Source organism: Natrix helvetica (assembly GCF_964273705.1).
Source record: "Natrix helvetica genome assembly, chromosome: 5".
NCBI lineage: Eukaryota > Metazoa > Chordata > Lepidosauria > Squamata > Natricidae > Natrix > Natrix helvetica.
The window spans coordinates 55,913,814-55,938,459 of record NC_138551.1 but is presented as its reverse complement, the minus strand read 5'-3'; the positions used below and the strand labels follow the sequence as shown (position 1 = coordinate 55,938,459).

Below are 24,646 nucleotides of genomic sequence, written 5' to 3'. Positions count from 1 at the left end.
CCATAAATTTCCAACAACATGTTCTTTTATAGATGTCTATTTTTGGCTCAAACTTTATCTCTCTCCCCACCGCCACTAACTTTAAGGCTTTTTGCTCAGAAGCATGGGGGGAGGGATCTAATTCATCAAAATTACACCTTTTTAGTTCAGTTTCAACCGATATGGCTATTTATGCAAACTGATATCATGATTCTTTCAGCTAACAAAAGTTAACAGGTCAACGAGGGAACAGATTTGCTATACAATTCCTAAAACGGTCTTGTGACCCAGAATATCCTAAGGGACAAATTGTTCTTTAGATCTGCTTTAAGGGAACAAAGTTGTTTGCCTTGGGAAGGGCTGCATGTTTGTAATCATTTCCCGAGAACAGTGTTTTGGACTTTCTCATCATCTAGCCAGAAAGCAGCCAGAAGTTTTCACAAAAGCTTCTTTAGAGTAGGATTATTTCGTTAGGTTTTGATTCTATGCAATTGTTTCCCAGCAATTCACTTTTACAAATATAGAATAGGCTTGTACATTATTAAGTCACAAAGTCAATGGCTAACAGAATAATCAGAGGGATTGGATTCGCACAACATGCTAAACAAACCGAACATAATGTGACTTGTTTTAAACCACATCGTGATTTACTGCCTTATGTAAATCTGGCATTTTGCACTGCTAACTATATGTGGTTGCCCTTGAACACCATCCAATTTGGTTTGCCCATGTTTACACCTCTGTTGAGCATGTTACAGCTCTGCATTGGCTCCCAGTTTCTTTTCCAGGTTGCAATTCAAGGTGCTAGTTATTACCTTTAAAGCCCTATACAGCATAGGTTACTTGTGGGACTGAGGACATTTGCTCATTCCACCAGACTAGATATGCACAGGTCCCTTCCAACGCTCTCATGCAGTGAGACTTAATAAGTGCACCTTTCCAATGAAGCCCTTGCCATGTAGAACCCCTTCCCCTTGAGATACAGGGGCAGGCTACCATTCTTTTAACCTTCCAGAAGGTTACAAAGAGATGATTGCTCCCAAGTCTGAACATTGAAGAAGGTAGTGTCAGCTGCAGTAGAGGAGAAGGGTTATGATATATTTTTGTTTTTATTGGTTTTATAGTGGTTTGGGTTTTGTAATGTTATTTTGCTTCTTCAAATGAGTGGCTATATGTGATATAATGTTTATTATATGTATGTATGTGTGTATTTTATGTGCCTACTTTTCAGACACAGGTTGTTATGTTTCACTTTTTCCCTAAATCAATTAAGGTGTGATCTCTTGTTAAAGCTTTAAAATAAGTTTGAAAAACATACGAGGATGAAAGGTACTGACTGGCCAAAGATTACATGATAAATTTCATTTGAAATGTTTTCTTCCTGATTTAACTTTCTGATGGAAGGCAAAATTACTCTATGAATACACCCAATTCATATTAAGTCCCCCCACGTATAATTCAATTAGGAGTATTTTGCTGAGTTGTAATTGATAAACGAATACTAGCTTTGCCAGACTTGATTTTTGGGCCTACATCTTACAATATAAGCTTATCAAATTTAACACCGGACTTCATCTCTAAAAGTATTTTTCGTGATGAATGAAGTTATATTTCACTTGGATTATCATAATGTTTTCTACATAGTAACACTTTTAAAATCTCTACAATGGGTTACAGTAGGTTACAATGTTTTAGCCAAAGTACTGATCAAGGCAAATTATAAAGAATATACAATATGATGTTTGGCTACCCACATCTAGATATTCTTTCAAAAATCCTTATGATACATAAAACTCAGTATGATTTGGGACCAAACTCCTTCTCCCACACATCTGTAAAGCACTGAAGAAGTCATCTGCCTAAAAGTCTGTAGAGATTCTGTCATCCAGGTCATGGTTGTCCCAAAGGTGCTTTTTCAGGAAGCAACTGGACTTTGTTTTTTCTTTGAAGACGTTTCGCTTCTCATCCAAGAAACTTCTTCAGCTCTGATAGGATAGCCTTCTATTCCCCTCTATCCTGTCAGAGCTGAAGAAGCTTCTTGGATTAAAAAAAAAAGGAAGTCCAGTTGCCTCCTGAAAAAGCACCTTTGGGAAAGTCATCTGCCTGCCTAAGTATCTTCTAAGGGGGAAGGTACTTAATCACATCTGCTATATTTACAAAGTGTTTTTTAAAAAAAATTTCAGAAGATCTAGCCACACTTTGGATCTCTTATATATAAGATGCATTTTGTAGCGCTATTTTGTTAAAACACTAATATAACAAGCTCTCAATCGAGAATTAAAACAACATGAAAACCACATAAAACCATTGCAACCATGAACATTAGAAACAGAAGATAAAGCCTTTTCCAAATTAAGTCCAATTCCTAGTATTTAAAAAACACAATGTAGTTGTTTGGAAATTATATTTCCAATGCCTTCTGGATTGTTTTTACACCTTTTATATTTTCTGGTGAAGTCCTATCAAAGAATTAACCAGATCCAACACTATTTAACTTTCTTATATCAGTTATGGTTAGCCAGATTCTACCTAATTCAAAAGAGAATACAGACACTGCCTAAAAATTTCTATCTGAAGAAACACTTTTACTTCAAGAGGTAAGAAAAACATCTCAAAGAAACAAAAATCCAGATTGAATAAGGTATCAGAATACATTCTGAATCAACAGAAGAGAAAGCTCTAATAATATAACAAGCTTTTATAGATAATCTTTCTCAAGAATAGTTTTGATTTCCTCCATTTCCTACCTTAGACTGACTCAAAATAGCTTCTATTAAAACCTTTTCCTTTTGTGAACAAAAGTAACAGGACTGTATCTTCAAGAATTTACACTCTTGATTCACTATCACCTCAGCAAAACATCCTTATACATTTATGCTTAGCCTTTGGAGAGGTGGTGGAAATGTCAAAATACTTAAGTATGAAAGGAAAGATACAAACATGAAAATACGAAAGTGGCATGAAATTTAGCATCCATATAGTTTCAGTTTACAGTCTCCCCAAATATTTCCAGGTCTTCAAATATTTCCAGGCCTTAGCAAACACACATCAGCCAATAGCATGAGCTTATAAAACAAGCCAAAATCCATACAAATATTTTATATTATCCAGTGTTACATTCAATAAAGGAAATTTAATGCACTCACAAATCCTATTTGGGCAAGGTTTTGTCACTTTTATAGCATTTCATAAAAGAAACCTGTTACATTGTGAAGGATCCCCAAGTTGGAATCTTAGTAAGAATTGCCCCTGGCTGAAAGGAGAAAGAGAACCAGAGACAAGCTTTTCTCAATCTAAGGGTCTCCAGATAGGTTGAGGCTAAAACTTGGTAAGAGCCATGCAAGGATTTTTTTTAGATTTTTAAAAATCCTGTATCCTCTTTTATGAAAAGCTACTGCAGTTAGCAACAAAAGGCTGCCTTTAGGACTTTACTATCTGTAAAATCCAAGACCTCTCAGTCAAGAAGTTTGGGAGTAGGATGTAAATTTGACCATGAGAAGGACCTGGCAAAGTCACGCAGGAATCTTCGAACTCTCATGGATAGAAAGTTCCAGAAAAATGCCAAGATTCCCCCCCCCCTCCTTAGTTTCTTCTTCTTCTTTGTTTTTATAATTCACCTTTGGAAACTGGAATTGACTAGAAACCATTGAATGTCTAGATTAGAGAAAGTCAAAGACAGAAGGGAGTTTCCTCCAAGGAATGAGAAGGATGTTCTTTCTTGTTCTGCCTTTTCACAAGGAAAAGTGCTAATCTTTTAGCCCCATCATTCTGCAGATGGAATATTGTTAATTTACAGATGTCCTAACAATAAGGCTTATATTCAGCATCATTTGACTGTGTTAAAATAATCAAATACAAATGCAGAATGTAACCTCCTTAAAGTTGCAAATAAGTTAACCTGGAAATTTCTGAATGGGAGAATATATTCATATTGCTTGAAGGCAATGAACTTCTGCAGTATGAAAGTAAAACTCCCTTGAATATTAAGGCCTTACTATTAATCTATAATTCCCTGTTACCAAATAGCTGGCTCACTGCACTCTTTTACCTTGCCATGGGCAATGACAAAATTCAACTTGTAAGGAAAAAAAATAAAAAATGCATTGTCAACATTTTGAAGATGACATTTGAATGCAAGAACATGCACACTAATACATGCTTTAAGAGAATATATAAGATTTAAGTAGATGCAAAGAAATTACAATATTTATTTCAAACATAATTGAACATGCAAAGATTCTCCATGGTGAATACAATGGTTATAGATACACTATATTTTAGGAGATTACACCTCAATCTCCGCCCCCCCTTAAAAAAATTACAGCATTACAAACTATTTTATAATGACATGTTAAACTTCTGACATAATCCTCTGCATTCTCCATTTTCCCAATGTTCTCTAGAGGGTTGGAACAGATGAGAAACAGAGAACAAGACCTGAGAAAAAAATCTAATCCTGGGACATTATACTTTATCCAAAATAATAATTTTGTCAATCTAGATGTATTAACACTATGACTAGATTTTCACAATCTGAGATTAGGCAGAAAAATATGTTGACTGAAACATAGATATTTAACTGAAGACAACCTAAAACCTGATCGCTCAGGAAAAAAAATAATTATTTAAATAATGGATGATAATATATTCTACACACAAAGATGAATTCTGGAGACCTAACTTTTTAACAAGATTTTTTTAAAAAAACGTGTTAAATAAAAGCTATACTAATTCAAGAAATAAATTACCCTGTTATTTGTGTGCATTTGTCTGTATCACATCACCATCACAATCTGATTAATATCCTATCTTTCTATAATAAACACATTACTCTATCCTTAAATATTTTCATTCAATTTCCTTAAAAATGACTTTCAAACCTCATTAGGAACGCTTAATTTTTAGGTATGGACTCTATCAGTGACGTGCAGTCAGGGGAGGCAGGGGAGGCGGAGCCTCACCACTCTCGTCATGAAAATAAAAAATAATTACTCCAGGAAGCCGTGAAAGTGGCTGGGAGAGGCGCGCGGCTTGGTTTAGCCTCCCTGGACATTTCAGCAGCAGCCCCAAGTGTGCCGATCTCGCCATTTTTTACATCGGGCGAGCCCAGGATCCTTGCAAGGGGAATGGGACCACGTGTGCAGGAGGCTCCTCAGCTCCAGCCTCAATCAGCGCAGCCGCGGTCCCCTTCATCTTGCCTCAGGAAGGAGGGAAATGGGACCACGTGTGCAGGGGAAGGGGATCGCGGCTCTGCTAATCTGAGGCTGTGTGCTGAGGAGCCTCCTGCACACGTGGTCCCATTTCCCTTGCAAGGATCACAGGCTCGCCCAATGCAAAAAATGCCTAGGTACCGTGTTTCCCCGAAAATACAACCTGTCCTGCGCTCACTGACCTAGTGTTATCCCGAAAGCACCAAGTTACAGGAGCCGGGGGTGGGGGGAGCGCTCACGTTGCTTGCCGCCTTCAATATACCGCTAGGTTGGGGAGTGGCGTTCTGTCCGGCCAGAGGGGAGAGTTGCCGGGCGGCTGCTCTCTTGTGAACTGGCTCCCGAAGAGCCGGGCACAGCCTCAGGGGCGAAGTAGCCATGAGGTAACTATGCTCACGAGCAGCCACCCGGAAAATCCCCTCTCTAGCCGGGAAAAGCGCCATTCACTGACCTGAGCAGCCGCCCAGCAAATCCCCTCTCCAGCCGGGAAAAGCGCCATTCACCAAGCCCTTGCGCAGCTCTCCCAGGCGACCGCCGCTGGCTGCTGCTGCCCGCCGCCGCCCGCCGCTCCGCTCCGTGCATAACTTCCAAACTCCAAAACTTCCAGCATCGCCCGCTCTAGGAGTGCTCTCTATGGTGGGCCGGCTGCTGGAAGACTGTCCGGAAAACTCTCTGTCCAGCAGCCGGCCCACCATAGAGAGCACTCCTAGAGCGGCCGATGCTGGAAGTTTTGGAGTTTGGAAGTTATGCACGGAGCGGAGCGGGGCGGCGGCGGGCAGCAGCAGCCAGCAGCGGTCGCCTGGGACAGCTGCGCAAGGGCTTGGTGAATGGCGCTTTTCCCGGCTGGAGAGGGGATTTGCGGGGCGGCTGCTGAGGTCAGTGAATGGCGCTTTTCCCGGCTGGAGAGGGGATTTGCGGGGCGGCTGCTGAGGTCAGTGAATGGCGCTTTTCCCGGCTGGAGAGTTTCCCGGCAACTCTCCCCTCTGGCCGGACAGAACGGCGATATACCGAAGGCGGCAAGCAACGTGAGCGCTCCCCCCACCCCCGGCTCCTGTAACTTGGCGCTTTCGGGATAACGCTAGGTCAGTGAGCGCAGGACAGGTTGTATTTTCGGGGAAACACGGTACCCAGGCATTTTTTGCATTGGGCGAGCCCGGGATCCTTGCAAGGGAAATGGGACCACGTGTGCAGGCGGCTCCTCAGCGCACAGCCTCAGATTAGCAGAGCCGCAATCCCCTTCCCCTGCACACGTGGTCCCATTCCCCTCCTTCCTGAGGCAAGATGAAGGGGACCGTGGCTGCGCTGATTGAGGCTGGAGCTGAAGAAATTTCTCCGTTTGGGCTGCGCCCCTGCGATCGGAGCAACCACGTGGTTTGATGACGTCACCAGCCTCACCAGTCATAAACGTCACCGCACGTCACTGGACTCTATCATATTTTGAATCAAATAAATATAGGGGTTTTTGGTGATGAAATCATAAAAAGGAACCAAGGTAGAAGATTATTCAAATTATCTGATTGTGAATGAATGGTAGATAGTGAATGAACAATACGACAGCAACTAAAAAGGTATCGAGAAAAGTTTCTTGAAAGCAATACATTTATGTCTCAAATAAAGGTTATGTTTTAAGCCAAAGCAGAGTTAGTAGAATGTGAAAGGGTTGTGGCACAGCACAGAAGATTAAAAGAACCATGTCATTTTGTTGTTCAATCTTTGGTAAAATGTGAATATTAATGAACAATGCTACACTAACTAATCAATCTGAAAAATACTACTTCCATGATTTTGGAAACTTTACTTTCATGATTTTGGTTGACTGGATATTACCTGGATGAAAACAATTCATGTATTATTTAATTAAAGATGTCTCCATTAACTGGATAGCGTTTTTTTTAAAAACTGTTGACAACTTGTACTGACAACAAATACAATTTTTCTCTCTAACATAGGAGAATTCATGTCAGTCTAAATAGTACCTTAAGCATATACTAGAGAACCTCAGCCAATTTTAAAACATGTTTCCAAAACTAGTTTGTTTCTATTAATCACAGCTGATTTATCACAGAACAGGATTCAAATATAATGCTTAATTAATAGGGCTCTGCAAAACATTAAAAAGAGATGTTCTGCAGGCACATAGACAATTGGAAACAGTCTTCTAAGCAGTTACATAAATCTTGGGGGGAAAATGCCACTCACTTTAATTATTCAAAGAGAACTGCTTTCAGGGTTATGACTGTGCTAGAGAAATATAAGTGGTTATTTCTATAGTCACTTCCAGCCATGTTAAACTATATTTTAGTATTATGTCAACTACTAGCAATGCTTTGTCCAATAATAACCATACCAGCATATGTACAATTTGAACAAATAAAGAATATTTTCTCTCTCTAGTACTGCTTTTCATAGAGACACACATTTATGAAGATTTGGTTTATGAATATTTAGTTAGTGAAGATCAGTATAATAATTTGGCTTGGTATTCTTTAAATTCTCTCATAGCAACATGGACTCCCTCACCGCCCCCAAATCATTATAATATACTGTATAATGGTTGAAGGCCTAAAAGGATGTAAAGCAAATTTAGCAACTTTTTCCATAAAATAATGTGTTTGAAATAATGCCCTTTTTTATAGTTAGTGATATTCTTAAAATAAGTTGCATCAGCACGAAAAACAGGTTTCCACATATTCCTATTATACTTCAAGGATATTCCTTTCAGATCCATTCCTGTCAAACTGCACACTTTTACACATATCTTGCTCATGGGCTTCTCAGAGGCTAGTCATTTAATGGCTGTTCATAATCAAAATGTAAAGGTTTGCTGGTCAAGGCCATATGGATAACCTTGATGATATAGGTTTTAAAAGATCAATATTAACAATAGCATCTTGTTTTCAAAGGTGAAATTCTTTACAAGAATGGTTATCATTTTATTTTTATTTCCTATCTATTATTATTTTATGACAATATTATTTTTCATGACAAGCTATGAGCTTATTCTGTGGATATCAAAATCATCTTGGAAGTCATATGGAACTATTCTAATAATTTGGCTTAAAATATTATTCAGAAGGCAAGGAATAAGTACACAGTGCATGAAATGTAAATAGTCAGTATGCAGATGTCTTTAAATTCAATCTACAATTTAAATTTTGAAGGCATGCAAAATATAACTTTCTCCTTAAGCATCAAGGATAATATAAGTTCAGTTTCAGTTTATTAAACTAAGAATATGTACACTTTAAGTGTGTCCCTCCCATGAGTGCAGATTTCTAAAGAGGGATTAGCATGTGAATAGAAAAACTAGAAGCAAAAAGAACAACAAAGGAAAAACCTATGTCATTAGTAAGAGCAGCTAACTAACAGGAGTTGAGAAAACCTATCTCAATAGGGAACAGACAAGACTGAACAATTACCAAGAGCATGCAATAGGGATACAAACATAGACATTGAGCTTGTAAGGCAGAAGATAGCTGCAAACTTTGATTAAAGTCAAGCACGATTACTGTTTTCCTTAATTTAATAAGGCAACCATGTGGTTAAGCAAATGATGAAATCAGAAGGCATTGGTAAACAGGTTTTGATCACATGAAAAAAGGGTTACAGGGAATGTTCTACATGTTTTTAAATTATAATAATTTTATTTGTGAAATATTAATGATTCACTTACACTATATCCCTTCAATGTGTTTTTAATATAAGAATCTGATATAAAAATTAATATTTTTAATTCAGCCTAGGTATAATAAATTGGTATATTATACATATGGAATTCTGGTCTAAAATATATGAAAATTATCTGTTGAGTGGCTGCAAAAAAATAGATATATATTTGATCTTAATTAGCACGATGCTGTATTTGTATGCATGGGGGGGGGGGGGAAAGCCACGCTTGGAAGGAAAAGTACACAGAAACGAAAGGTTTGACCATGGAGGAGGGAGAAAAGGTACAGGGAGTTTCTCAAAATAAACACAGAACAGAAATGAATTGTCTGGGTTGTACATTGCAACAAAGAATTGAGAAAGCTAAGGCATAACTCAGAAGAAGACTCATGTCTGGAGATAGTCTTACAAATTATAAATCTAAAAAAGACTGTATCTGAGTTCCCTATTTTATAAAAATGACATCCTTTAGATCAAAAAGAATTAAAATATAATTCAAATATCATATCAGACTCAATCAGCTCCTCCCCTTATCTGTAAGTAGTTACTACTTGCAGATAAGGGGAGGAGCTGATTGAATCAGATACCTAATACTCTAATGAACAATTTGAACATTGCAGATTATGTCAATAATGGATATAACAACAAGCCTCTAAAAAGTTATTTCTACTTCTATTTCCCCTCACCTACAAAAAAAAAAATCCCAAACGAGCAATTGTCTGCAAAATGCTATTAAGTTTTTTTCACAGTTAAGTTTGGATACAGTAGCAGACATAAAGATGCTACAGATGGAAAGCAATGAAAACCTGATGAAGGAATCCTTTTGTTTTCCCAAAGGTCTAGAGGTAGATTCCTCCAGTAATATACAGATACAGATAGTCCTCAACTTAAGACCACAATTGAGCCCAAAAGTTTGGTTGCTAAGTGAGACGTTTAAGTGAATTTTGCCCCATTTTATTACTTTTCTTGCCACAGTTATTGTGAATCACCGCAGTTGTTAAATTAGTAACACGATTGCTAAGTGAATCTGGCTTGCTTGTTGGCTTTGTTTGTCAGAGGTTTGCAAAAGATGTTGATCCCGAGACACGGCAATCATCATAAATATGAGTCAATTGCCAAGCACCTGAATTTTAATCATGTGACCCTCAGAAATGCAACAATAGTCATGTGTGAAAAACAGTCATAAATCACTTTTTTCAGTGCTTTGGAACTGAATAGTCACTAAATGAACCTGTAAATATGTACCAATAGATTCTCAAGAAACTATATTAATTATTTGGCTTGTAAGCAGAAGTATCTATAAAAATTTACTTTCAGAAATGGACGGAAAATGGGCCATGGGAAAAAGAGAAAAATTTCCTTTCTCACTGCTTATATGGCTCATTCCACTGGAACAAGTAACAGAGGAATGATGCACAACTGCTAACACTTTGCCTGTTTCTAGAACATAGTATTGTATCCTTAAAATATTTAATATATAACAATAAAGCTTTTTTTAGATATAGCAAAATTATTTTACCATCTTTCTCAAGATTCAACTCCCTTAATTTCCAGCCAAGCAACTGATCTCGCTTCATCACATTTACAGACTGGTGAAAATTATTGAAGTTAAAAGGTTTGATGGGTGAGAAAATATGCAGTAAACTTTTCTCTAAGTTTAGGCATTAGTAAATTGACCATTTTTGCCAATACTCCTACGACCCAAATGGGCAGAATGCAGCGAATGGGTTGATATCATTTTGAAAGCTTTGGGTAAACCGAACACAAAGAAGGAGAGATTCAACCAAAATAAAATGTGAGATGATGAAAGATAGAGAAGGAAACAAGGGGATCAGCCATACTGGACTTAATTCTCACTAACAGAGAGGAAATGATAGAAGGTGTTGAAGCCATAGGAACCCTGGGGACAAGTGACCATGCAATATTGGAATTCAACATTATCCAAACACAAGTAGTAGAACAAAGTCAAACTAGAGTCTTGGACTTTAAGAAAGCTAATTTCAATAAACTTAGAGAGAGCTTGGGAAAAATTCCATGGATGAGAATCCTCGAGGGGAAAACAACTCAAGAAGCTTGGGAAATTTTGAAAAATGAGATTAGAAAAGCCCAGTCTAACACAATACCAATGAAGAAGAAAAACAACAGCTCCCAAAAGAAACCAGCATGGCTGCATAAACAACTATCTGACAAACTGAAAGACAAAAAAAGTAAGTATAAAAAGTGGAAGGAGGGGGACATAACTAAGGCAGAATATCAGCAAATAGCCCGAGCCTGTAAAGATGAAGTGAGGAAAGCTAAGGCTCACAATGAAGAAAGGCTTGCCACAAAAGTAAAAATTAACAAAAAAAGCTTCTTCCAACATGTTAAAAACAAGAAAAAAGTTAAGGAAACAATTGGTCCATTGCTAGGAGAAAGTGGCAAGAAGGTGACAAGCAACAGGGAGAAAGCAGAACTATTTAACTCATGTTTTGCATCTGTCTTTACACAAAGGGATAAAACAGTCCAACCTATCAAAAGCAGCACCACAAAATTAGGAACACAAATTGAAATAGGGAAGAAAATGGTAAGTGAGCACCTGTCTACCCTAGACGAGTTCAAATCACCAGGACCGGATGGATTACACCCCAGAGTTCTGAAGGAACTAGCAGACGAGATCTCAGAACCACTGAATTATATCTTTCAGAGATCCTGGAACACCGGGGAACTACCAGAGGACTGGAAAAGAGCTGATGTGGTTCCCATCTTCAAAAAAGGGAAAAAATTAGATCCAGGAAACTACAGACCTATCAGCCTAACCTCAATACCAGGAAAGATTCTGGAAAAAATAATCAAGCAACGAATTTGCGAACACCTAGAAGCAAACAAAGTAATAGCCAAAAGCCAACATGGATTTGTCAAAAACAGATCATGCCAGACTAATCTTATTGCATTCTTTGATAATGTGACAAAATTAGTGGACCAGAGGAATGCCGTTGATATAGTTTACTTGGACTTCAGTAAGGCTTTTGATAAGGTAGACCATAACCTACTACTAGATAAAGTAGAAGAATGTGGGTTAGACAGCATCACCACCAGATGGATTGGTAACTGGCTGACCAACCGCACTCAACGTGTAGTTCTCAATGGAACTGCATCTACATGGAGGGAAGTATGCAGTGGAGTACCCCAAGGCTCTGTTTTAGGCCCAGTACTCTTCAACATCTTCATCAATGATTTGGATGAGGGAATAAATGGGGAACTCATCAAATTTGCAGATGATACCAAGCTGGCAGGAATAGCCAACACTCCAGAAGATAGGCTTAAGATACAGAAGGATCTTGACAAACTTGAACATTGGGCACTATCTAATAAAATGAAATTCAATGGTGAAAAGAGTAAGGTTCTACATTTAGGCAACAAAAACGGAATGCACAGGTACAGTATAGGTGATACCTTACTCAGTAGTAATAACTGTGAAAGGGATCTTGGAGTCCTAGTGGACAACCATTTAAATATGAGCCAGCAGTGTGCAGCAGCTGCCAAAAAAGCCAACACAGTTCTAGGCTGCATCAACAGAGGGATAGAATCAAGATCACGTGAAGTGTTAATACCACTTTATAATGCCTTGGTAAGGCCACACTTGGAATACTGCATTCAGTTCTGGTCGCCACGATGTAAAAAAGATGTGGAGACTCTAGAAAGAGTGCAGAGAAGAGCAACAAAGATGATTAGGGGACTGGAGACTAAAACATATGAAGAACGGTTGCAGGAACTGGGTATGTTTAGCTTAAGAGAAAGAAGGACTAGGGGAGACATGATAGCATTATTCCAATATCTCAGAGGTTGCCACAAAGAAGAGAGAGTCAAACTATTCTCCAAAGCACCTAAGGGTAGAACAAGAAGCAATGGGTGGAAACTAATCAAGGAGAGAAGCAACTTAGAACTGAGGAGAAATTTCCTGACAGTGAGAACAATTAATCAGTGGAACAGATTGCCTCCAGAAGTTGTGAATACCCCAACACTGGAAGTCTTTAAGAAGATGTTGGATAGCTATTTGTCTGAAAAAGGTATAGGGTTTCCTGCCTAGGCAGGGGGTTGGACTAGAAGACCTCCAAGGTCCCTTCCAACTCTACTATTGTATTGATTGTATTGTATTGTTCTGAATTTTAAAGTGGACATTTGAACTCAATTTTGGCCAGTTGCAATCAATAATAAATTATTAGAAAGTTAAAATTCCAGAGTTCTCTGGAAAAAAAGGACAATTTTCCATAAGAAACTTCAGAAAGAGGGGAAAGGAGACAGAACAAAAAAAATACTTATCACTAATAAGCGATTTGTTAGAAAACAACTTACAGGATTGGAAAGATCTAGGAAGAGTTATCCCTATTTACATGGTTGCAAAGAGAAATGGAGCAACACCAAAGAAAAGCATTCCAAATGTTCTTGCTCCATCACATATACATGCTAATTGACTCATCAGCCTACACCATATTATTATGTGACTTATTTTGAAGCTTATTAGGAACCCAGCATTATAAATTACTCAACAAACTATTAAACCTTACTATGATGTGTGAACCAGTCAGTCTGAGTTTACCAGTGAGCTAAACCATAATATGGGTGATTTAGTTTGGACTTTGGAAATCATACTTATGGAAGAGGTACATAATCTAACACTCCAAGGCCATAGGCTGTTCAAAAAATTAGCGTAGTTCCTAGAAACCTCCAAATGTTGATATCAAATTCTAAACTTTGATATGAAAAAGGGAAATAATTATAAAATTGAGTAATATTTAATTTGATTACACTTTTTGTCCTGGTGCACTGAAAACATTTTGCAGTGAGGGCCTTGGCGCTATACTCAAAAACACTATCAGAGCAGAAAAAAAAATATAACCTTCATTTTGATTATTTAACATTATGAAAGCGGATTCATTCTGCTTTGTTCAAACAGTTCAATAGTTACAACAAACCATAGCTTAGAAGTGTTTAAATCAACTACTGATTGAGGGAAATGAGGATGTATAGCCAAAACCAAAACTGATGCACCTCTAAAAAAAAAGATCAGTGTTGATCTGAAATGTTTTTCCCATCTCTAGTTAAAACACAGAATTGTATCATGCTAATCTTTATAGCTGTGCTAGTATGACAGCTTCACAAATATTAAGGCCTTCATTATACTACAAAGCTTGCATTCCACATAGTCTATCTGCCGCTTCCCTTTTTTCACCTATGCTGTTTTACAATGTAATACCTTCCCCATGATAGGAATTATGCTGCACTCTACCTACAATTTAGCTTATGGTAATGTTGGTAGATGAATATGGTGAAGTCCAACATGTAAAGGGGGCACTAGGTTGGAGAAGGCCATCTTAGATCATTTGCTAAAGATCGTTTTGCCAATCTTACCTACTCATATTTTCCTAATATCTATAATGAATAACTTATACCACTTAAATTTCAAAAAAGTCTTGTTTCAATTTCTTGAGGTTCTTCACATGATATCAGTGTGCAGATATGGAAGTATTCACTCAAATCTTTCTTGTGATTTTTTAAAACTTACTGGTGATCATTAGCATCGTTTTGACTTTCTATCCAAGACCCACTTTTTGTCATCAGTCATTTATGACCTGTATTTTATCCCTCTTTTCGACCTAGCTCTACATAACTTTGCCTTTTTTACATTTCAAAACTACCTCAATTTTCCCCAAAATTCCGTTTTCTCTGAAAATCACACTAGAGTTAATTACCTGTTTTCCCTGAATATTATACACACACACTAGATTTAAAACAATAATAATCTTAAGGCTGACTTAAAAGGACAGCTCGCCCAGCCCACAAAGCTGAAAAAAAGGAAGTAAACATACACAGGAAATATACAAAGTACATTCTTTGTCAAACAGCAAATCAGTAACAAACAAAACAAAGTTAGAGCTACAAAACACTGCAGGGATTCTGGCTTTTTGACTGAATGCAGGTATGTAGCTGCTCCTGTTCCAGCCTGGCTTTATCTGCCATGCTAAATCAAGGAAATCCCCCAGTCTTCTCTTCTAAATAAATTCCAAATAATCTGTTCTTCTACGAAACACATTTCCTTTTGCATAGAACCAGTAATGAGTCTGAGACTATTGATTCAACCAATCTGTCTCCTCTCCAGTCTTGAAGATAACTATATAAAAAGGATCCTGATACAACAATAGCATCCTGAAAGCAATGCTTTAACCTGATATGTGTGTGAACTAACCCCCTACACTCCCAATAGTATTTCCATTCTGTTGCAAAGGTGATGAGTCATAGGGTAGAATTAGTGAAGCAACAAAAATGCAGGTGTTATGATAGTGTGGCTCAAGGATGATTAGACTATGTCCTAAAGCATGTTACCAGAAGACTGTTCCTCAAAACAAGGAACAGCAGGAAACTAGAGTCCATTGGTCAATGAAATTTTTCTGTAATGGGGCAGATATTGTGACAGGTCTGAGCAGGAGAATAGAATAGGATGCAGGACAAAAACAAACATACAAGCTCTTTAGCTAATATGTACCAGTATTTGGAAATCTGATACCTTAGCAACCTTCTGTATGGACACTGACTCAATCAGATTTCAGCTTGCACAAGGAGAAACAGTATTTTCTCTGAATACAGATTAGCTGTAAAAATAGGTCATTCTTTGCATTTTAAGGAGGATGGACACCAGTTCAATATTTTAAGATCTGTATTTTAAACAATCATGTGGTGTGATGTGGCATTTCCAGGCTACCAAAACTTATAAAACAATATTTTCCAATAACTGACTTGGAGATATTTGGGACAACAGATTTCATCTTCCTTAACCTGTTGCCATTAGTGGATGTTGATAATCCTAGCCCAAACTATCTAGTAAACACTAGATTGAGTGTCCTGAAATTATCATAGAACAATTTAAATGTTTTAAAAATTAAAATATTAATGAGATTGGCAGTTCAGTTTGTTCATTAATGACTCACCGATTCTTTTCTAGTTCATTGTGCGTAGACCTGAAAGATAAACCAAGAAAAAGAAATCATTAGATATCTCTAGTCTACTTCATAAGCCCATTTTCATTAACACCTTTCTTTATTCTAGTATCTTGTAGATATATTAGTGAGTAATTCCCATCTTTCAAAGCAATTTGGGAAATACCAAATTGAATGACGGCTGTCATAAATCTTGAGCAGCTTTTCATTCCCAGTTTCATATTCAAAAACATAGCCAAATATATTACAATGTAAGTAATTTAATATCTACAACTGTATATCTTACTGCAAAATTCTAAGCTTTACAATTTATCTTCAGCTGAATATCAATTTGGTTTCTGGTTTGGTTTATTTGGATATATATATGTGTGTGTGTGTGTGTGTGTGTGTGTGTGTGTGTGTGTGTGTGTTGTATTTGTACTGATAAATAAATAAAGGGAGACTAGGATAGATCTATTTCGAGCTAATTAGCTCTCATCAGCTAGCCATACCCTTACTGGGATTAGAACCCAGGCTGTATATATCTTAGGCAGGAGTCTTAACCACTAAGCCACGGGTTCTCTTCCTTATCAGTTGAGCCAGGGAAATAAGTATATATTTGTGTTACAACCCCTGGTATGCCTAAATATGGGAGGAAGGTCACACTCCCTCTTTCTGTCCTTCGGCTTCATCACAGAAGACCATGCAGGCAGAAAACCATATTTTTATTTTTAATGTTGCCTTTTATATTTGTTGTATTTGTATACATTTGTCCGGGCACGTGAGGCACTGCCCTGTCAGCTGGCCAGCGCGCATGCGCGCACTGCAGTGACGTGCAGTCAGGTGAGGCAAGTGAGGCAGAGCCTCACCACTCTCATCATGAAAAAAAAAAAGTAAAAGGAAAAAGCTGAGCTAGTTGCTGCCTCACAGTGGATGACTCTGCTTAACCTCACTGGTGCTCTCCCTCCCCAAGTGTAGTGACTTCCTCCCCAGGCCCCCATTCATTTCTCTCTCTCACACACACAGCTGGATAAAACTATATAAAAATCTAGCCCAGCTTCACTGATTACAAGTTTGAAAAGGCAACGTGGCTCCACCTGCAATCAAACTACACTTGGGGAGGGAGAGCACAAGCGAACACTGAGGAGACCACAGGAGGAGGCAGGAAGCCAGGCAAAGAGCCATGCTGTAGTACACACACTTCCCCGCAGCCTCTTTCTTTTGGAAGGCTCGGCTCGGCTCCCCTCCGGCTTCTCTGCCTCTCCTCTCACCCCAGCCTGCCAGCAAGAGGTGGTGGGTGGGCTTTATTGTGTTCCAGGCATTTCCCACCCAGACAGCAGGCTGCATTTGCAATGGTGGAGGTGTTTGGGAAAGGCAGCAGGGGAATGGGGGGGGGATGGCAGAGGAGCTGCTTTCAAGCCACTGGAAAAGATATCCAATCCAACTTTTGTGTGTGGGGGGGTTTGTTTGAGAGTGAGGGAGAGAGGGAAGGGGTAGGATAGTCCAATCCAACTTCTGTGTGTGTGTGTGTGTGTGTGTGTGTGTGTGTCAGTGCCTCACCAGTCATAAACCTCACCGCACGTCACTGGCGCACTGGCCAGCTGAGTTCACCCTTTTTTAAAGCCACTTTTCGCCCTCCCCAGGCTCCAGAGGCTTTATAGGAGCCTGGAGAGGGCGAAAAGAGCCCCCCTGCCCTCCCCGGAGGCCCTCCGGAGGCTTCATGAGGTTCCCTGAAGCCTCCGGAGCGCAAAAAAACGGCCCTATGGGCAAACCAGAAGTTTGGGAACACACTTCCGGTTTGCTCAGAGGGTCATTTTGAGCGCTCCGGAGGCTTCATGGAAGCCTCTGGACAGTCCCTGAAGCCTTCAGAGCGCTTAAAATAACCCTCCGAGCAAACAGGAAGTGACTTCTGGTTTGCTCGGAGGGTGGTTTTGACTGCTTCAGAGGCTTCAGGGAAGCCTCCTGAAGGTCCCTGAAGCCTCCAGAGGGCTTCCCGGGGGGCAGGGGAGGCTGTTTTTGCCCTCCCCATGCTCCTATAAAGCTTCTGAAGCCTGGGGAGGGGGAAAAAAGCATGCAAAAATGGGGGGGTCGCACCTGTAGTGCGTGCATATGCACTGGGGGGGTTCGCGCATTGCATTATGGGTGTGGCATGCCTGCACACGACCCCCCTACGCTCCCCCCACTTATGGCACGCAAGCCAAAAAAGGTTCGCCATCGCTGCTCTAGTATGAAACAGTCCTGCCCAAATCATTCTATAAATAAGATGCTGGTTATAGCGATTAAAATAATTAAACAAGAAAGAATAGAAATAAATGAGAAAACCCCTCATTATACAAATCTTTTCTTACATTTAACTACTATATGTATTCATGTTGATAGGTCAATCATGAAAAATATATGATTTTGTTTAAGCCAATTTACTAAACTTTGCAAACAATCAACAAGTTTCCAAATAAGTTTACAGAATTTATCTTTTTATAATAACATAATATATAACAACTAAAGTATGTAGAATTTGCCAAGCATCAATTATAAATTACTAGAATTAATTAAAAATATTTCCTTGCTTTGAAAAAAAACTATACTGTAAAGTAAATTGATCCCAAAATTTCTATTTTGTTTTTTAAATTCAAAGCCTACAATTTTAAGATTTGACAATATATTTTTATGAATTATCATCACATTTTCCTGAAGCTCAAATACTGCCTTCTATCATCAATTGAAAGAATCTTTAATGAAAACCATAACATTTAATTAATGAAGGCTTCCAGGCTCAATGAGAATTTTCTGTGAATCAATAACTTCTTAAAATGGCAGTCAGAAAAGTGATGAAGGAATGCTAAGACAAGTAAAAAAACCAAAAAGAAACTTCAAAAAAATAGTCAGAATTATTTTAATCTCCGCATAGAGCTAGATTGACAGTCAAATGTATCAGATACTCTAATCATGATGGAGAAATTTACACAGTGGTTTTTAAGTGGAATAACTAATATTCTGATTTTATTCTTTAAATACACATACCTATATGCATTACTAAGAGAATAAAATCAGATTTTAAACACAATTATCCATCCACCACAACAGCAAGCAGCAATTTAAAAATATAAGCAGAAGAGACAAGATGTCACGGGGGACCTAGCAAGGAGAAAAAGAGCATTTCTCTGTGTTGGATTAGAGTAGACTGATCTCAAAAATATCTTTTTCAGTTTATTGGTCTGACACAGTAATGTTCCTATTTAGTTCTAGTTCTGACCAAAAGTTCTTGAGGCCCATTAATTACAATATTACATATATTTTGTTCAACTGCTATGAAACAATGGCAGCATTGTAAACTTAATAAAGCATAGCATTTATTGTATTCTTTATCATGCATGTATATATTTTATGCATTTGGATTTTTAAATGTTTTGAAGCAGTGATTTTTTAATATCTGATAAATTAAATGAAATTCTTTTGAATAATCCATCAAGTGGCAGTATTCAAAGCAAAGAAAAACCTTCAGAGTTACAACATGTGCAGTGGAACCAATTTGTATATAAATCACAACTGTGTATTAATAATTTTATTTACTCTTCATTCCTGCAGGAAACATCTCCCCTTTCTAGAGATTCCATTAAGGGCTACAACTCCTAGGCAAAGGATTGAATTCCTAGATATAATCAAATCAGCCATCAAGGTTGGAGATGAAAGAACAAAGTTCGGCCTACCACTGGGAACAAAATTAAAACAGCAGGCTCTCCTTTACTTCTCACATATGGGAGATTCTGTTACTTATCTTCCTTCCATCAAAACACCATAAATGTGGACGGATGCCATCTTGTCATGAAGTTTGTTAATTTATACTGTGATTTAAAACCTTATGAGCATAAAATAAAATAGTATGAACTTTCCCACGTAGGAGGAGTGAAAAAGAAAAACTTCTGTAGCTGCTAAATATATCCTGTCAGACTACTACAAGGAACAATCCTTAAAATAGAAAACATTTTGAAATACATGTAGTGTTCTCCTTGGTAACTCAAGAGATAATCAGTGTTCTCTCCTCAGAAAATATGCTGTTTTTGTCTCTTGCATCTTTGTAATACATTTCTAACTAAAACTAAAATTAGAAGTCAACAACCTTACAAAGTTGTCTGTTTAACAATCATTAAACAGCATAGCCTCTTCTTCTCCTCAAGAAAGTACATCCACCATCTCTAAGCTGATGATTGTCTAATCTTCTCATAATAGTTATATCAGTTGAAGATGATGGAAGTCCAGCACCCCCAAGGGTGCCAATTTGTAATATGCAACAAGACAATATTTCACTTGTAAACTGTATTATATTCCAAGCAGAAAATCAGTGTTTCCATTTCATCAACCATGCCAAGCTTCAGTGTTGTTATTACAATTCCTTCCTGCTTTATTCCAAGTAGCTACAAATTCAAAAGCAAAGCTTCATTAAGTAAGTTGTTTAATAGCCATCAGCACAAAGAGATCTTTCAAGTAAGCCTCTCCCTGAAAATAAGATTCCTAATCTTTGGGCATAATACTAACATGCTTCAGGTTAAAGATGGAATTCTAATGAATATGGTGGGAGCATTGGACAGTACCCAAAAAAGCATATCTGAATCAACGGAATTATTTGTAAGAAAATATAGTTTAGGTAAACTATTAACCTAAGGATTGTTCCATGAAATAAACAATAACAACATCCAAAGTTCTGTTATAGCCAAAGAGAAAAAAGAAATAAAACTCCATAAGGATTCCTATGTCCTCTCTCAAGTTAGCCTTAAGGATTCTTTTTTTAAAAAGTCACCAATTTTTCTCTGGTAGACTTAGAACCTACTTTTCTTTTAGGTGCTCAAGATCACACTTATAGTGCTGTGTCTTGGATCCCAAAATAGGACTTTTTGGCTAATAGAAAGACAGTTATTGACTTAGCTGAAGAGTGCAGTAGTGAAATAAAAGATGTTCCTTTACCTGAAATTTGTATATTGTTCATAATTTAAACTGAACCTTGTCACTGAATGGTAAATTTGTAATGCTCAGAGTCAATTGCCAACAGGTCCAATCAGTTATTCACCTAGGTTCCAGAATACCCCACTAATCTCTTTTGCTAAATATATATTTTTAATAATTCTAGAAACATCAATGTTCCCACAAGCATACTAACACTTTGTCATTTTTGTGAGTCATGATATTCATGACTGAGAGTGTTACACTCATTCAACTATGTACTAAAAACTATCCTTCAATGGAGGGAAATATGATTAGTTTTGCTTTGAAAATAAAGGGAATTTTGCTTAATGGTGGGCAATATTCCTTCTACCAAGGTCTCTCTTTCAAAAGTGGCAAGCAGCTTAATATTTTTGCATATCAGATAGCTGACAGGAAAATATTAGTCAAAGACATTAAAATTAATTTAACTTTTCCTCTCTTCCCATATTTAGCATTCAGAATGGTGAATAAAGTTTTATTCTTGGCACATGTGGAGTAATTAATAATGTTACAGAAGAATTCTGTCCTACCATCATACTAGATTCAGTGAAGTAATGGTATTAAAGAGAAGCAGAAAGTTTGGAATTCTAAATCCTTAAGCATTATGCAGGTGTAACACCAGGCACAAATAAAATATAAAATAATATGCATAACATATCCTTATAGACATTGGTGGAATTCAACCCGTTTAACAACCGGTTCGCCGAAAATGTGAATGTGTGCTCATGCATGGCTTTTGCCATGTGGCGAGGGTCAACCGAGCAGCCTTTGACGGCCTGCTCCACTCCATCTCTGTTCTACAGGGCAGCTTCTCTCCGCTGCTGCTCTTGCTGGGAGAGAGAGAGCGTCTCTTGTGCAATTTAGCATCTGTGAGCCACTGCTTTTCTCTAAGTTGAATGCTGCTTCTCTGTACTGAGCACTTTCTGGGTGGAACATAGAGGAGGAAAGTGGTGGTTCACAGCTGCTAAATTGCACATGAGACGCTCTCTCTCCCATCTTGCGAGCGACTGAGCCTCGGCAAAGGACGGCTGCAAGATCTCCACTGTAGCGCTTTAGGTAAGAAGAACCGTCTGGTAGTTTGAGGCCAGAGGACGGTGGTGTCATGCGGGGGAAGGCCCGGGACAAGGCTGGAGCCGGGGAATGGCACATTCCCCCACCCAGCTGAGGCACGCAGTGAGTGGGCGGAGGCCAGGGCAAGGTTGGAGCCAGGGAATGGCATGTCCCTGGGCACCGCCCCGAGGTGAAGGGCGAGCGGGCAGCATGCTTACCTTTGGTGAGCAGAGCAGCCAAGGCACAGAGATTAGCTGAACCATGTGGCGAAGGGAAGATAATATATAGGGCAGGGTGTGGCGGGGCTAACCAGTCTTCGATGTTACCGGTTCTCAGAACTGTGCAAAATCATAACAACCAGTTCGCCCGAACAGGTCCGAACCGGCTGAATACCACCCCTGCCTATAGACTGACTGCAGTACATCATTCAGTTAGTCCTAAAGTTATTAGGATTTCTTGAATAGTTATGCCAACTTATTTCTCTCTTAAGAACAAATTATTGAAATATTAAGCAACATTGTGATTCTCAGCACAAGCAAGTCAGTGTAAATAAGACATATATTTAACTCAGTTTTCTTATTTAAATAAAATATGTTGTTTCTAGGGATGAAAAAACGACCTTTAGAAACAAAGGTTCATGAATATCAAAGTTAAGCCCTACAGAAGCTTGGAAAGTAATGCTTGGTGAATAAGTAAACTGGCAAGTGGTTGTAAGTCATAGGGATCTTCTTAATTATCCTGAAATTCACAACTTCCTCAGATGATCTGATAAAACTGATATTAAACTAAAAATTGGTGTGGCAAAGGAAGTAGTTGGGGAGATTTGAATGCCTTTCGTTAGTGTTTAAAATGTGCAAGAGGATTACTCTTTCAGCCATTTACTTCCAAGCAGCTTCTCTATAAGAACCTCTTAAAATAAGGAAAAAGTACTTCCAGGAAAAAGCTTTGGGTAGAATAAGAATTCTATAAATTCCTCATCTTTAGTGGTTATCATCTTCTACTGATATGTCAGGAACATATTGTATATTCAAATGTACTTCCAATAATTTCTAGTTTATCTCTATAGCACAATAGCTTAGAGGACTTAGAGTTTTGAAGTACTCTTTCTGAGACCTTTTTGCGAAATGGAAGGTAAACCCAAGCTAAGATATTATTTATAAGACAGTCCTAAAAAAAAAAGACAAAGAATACTTTCAAGTATCTCAACATTAAACAAAGAATCAAATATTACAAATCTGATCTAGTGCTTGAAAGCTTGTGTATTGTATCTCATTTTCATTATTGATATAGACAGTTACAGTTCTGAATATGAGGCTATTAAAATATTGCTAATAGATACACTTTGCCTATGGTGATATTTTTTAATGCTTTGAGCAAAATACACTGAAAAAGAACACGGGAGAGAGCAATTGAAGGTCTAAGACATGTAAACATACTTTGGCTTTAACTTGTTTTATGTGAGCTATATGTATAAAATGGAAAGGTTTGAATATGCGGGATGGCAGCAAATAATTTAGAATTCAGTATATGGCTTTATACCATATAAAAGCCTTCTGGGTTCAAGAGAGCTCTGCTTGTTATACCTTATTTCTGGATTTTCCTTCAGTATAACAAGTTTCCCTATTTCATTACAAATTAGGTTTCTTAGCTTTAATGACCTGTTATAGTATACCTTTTATATGATCTAGTAGTATACTTTCTACATAGGAGAGGATATAATACTTGGCTATGTCAGCACTTTAGCAATTATAGATAGTTCCCATAGAAAAAGTACACAGAATGTCAACCAAACCATCTTACTACTTCTGTCCTTGAAACCTAGCAATAGCAGCATTCACATTCTAAGAGTCAGAAGCAGTCTATTTGTGATAACAAAGGGTGGATACTGCAGTTGGTCTCATATGAGTACCCTGATAGGAATTATCAGGTTGCCTACAGATGTTCAAAAAAGCTATGCTATCTGAAATTATCCAACCTCCAATGGAGGTCATTACAACAGACTACATTGCAACCTGTCATTCTTGCTTATACCTGCACTTATATAAACAAGATATTCCTTCTTCAATTTTCTACCTTTCCAATAGAGCTGTAAGATTGCTGAGACGGAAAAACTAGTCACCCAATTTTTGGATCAACAGTAACATGATGTTAGATGGGTTCCTTATTTTCTATACCACATGACCACATCTGTTCTACCCACCCCAAGGGTGGATTATATATCAAATTATCTTCTGCAAGTTAGCAACACTGAACTGTTTTCCAAAGCTCCCTGGATTAAAAGCAGTCACTAAACTCTCAGCATTGGAAAAACAGGAAGGTCAAGTAATTTTTGCTGCCCAACCAAAATATTCATTATGTTTGGCTAGACAACAACCAGAATTTGAGCACTTAAAGCTGGTTTTCACTTGCATTAGAAAACAAGCAAAAGGAGCCAAAATATATCACTAAAAAAATATACCACTCCTATTTTTTTGGCCAACAAAAAGAAAAATATACATACAGAAGTTAGTAGCTCAAGCAGCCTAGTTCTATGAAAAATATTGCTTATGACGTGCTTCTCTTTGCCATAGGTATCAGAAATAAAAATTGAAATAGAAAAAGGTAGTTTGAATCTGGCACATTTAGGGCTCAGAACGGAATCCCCTAATACTTGTAATTTATCCGTATAGTTTGTGGGTTGCAAACTGTGTAAGTTCAAATCTAGATTTAAAGAGCTGACAACTCCCTTAATTTAGCATAGATATAAACCAGCAGAAACAAGGGTTGGTGTACATTTTGGGACAATCCTGAACAGAATTATCTGTAGCTTACACTACA

The 24,646-nt window shown here is 38.0% G+C and overlaps 1 protein-coding gene across 3 annotated transcripts in view; it reads right to left on the bottom strand.

Moving 5' to 3' along the window:
- Positions 1–24,646, bottom strand: part of MXI1 (MAX interactor 1, dimerization protein) — a 75,955-nt gene that overhangs the window by 28,357 nt on the left and 22,952 nt on the right. For all 3 annotated transcript variants that reach the window (XM_081955820.1, XM_081955819.1, XM_081955821.1), the window contains exon 3: positions 15,815–15,844. In XM_081955820.1, coding sequence (XP_081811946.1) covers positions 15,815–15,844 — 30 coding nt within the window. The remainder of the gene's footprint in view (positions 1–15,814; positions 15,845–24,646) is intronic.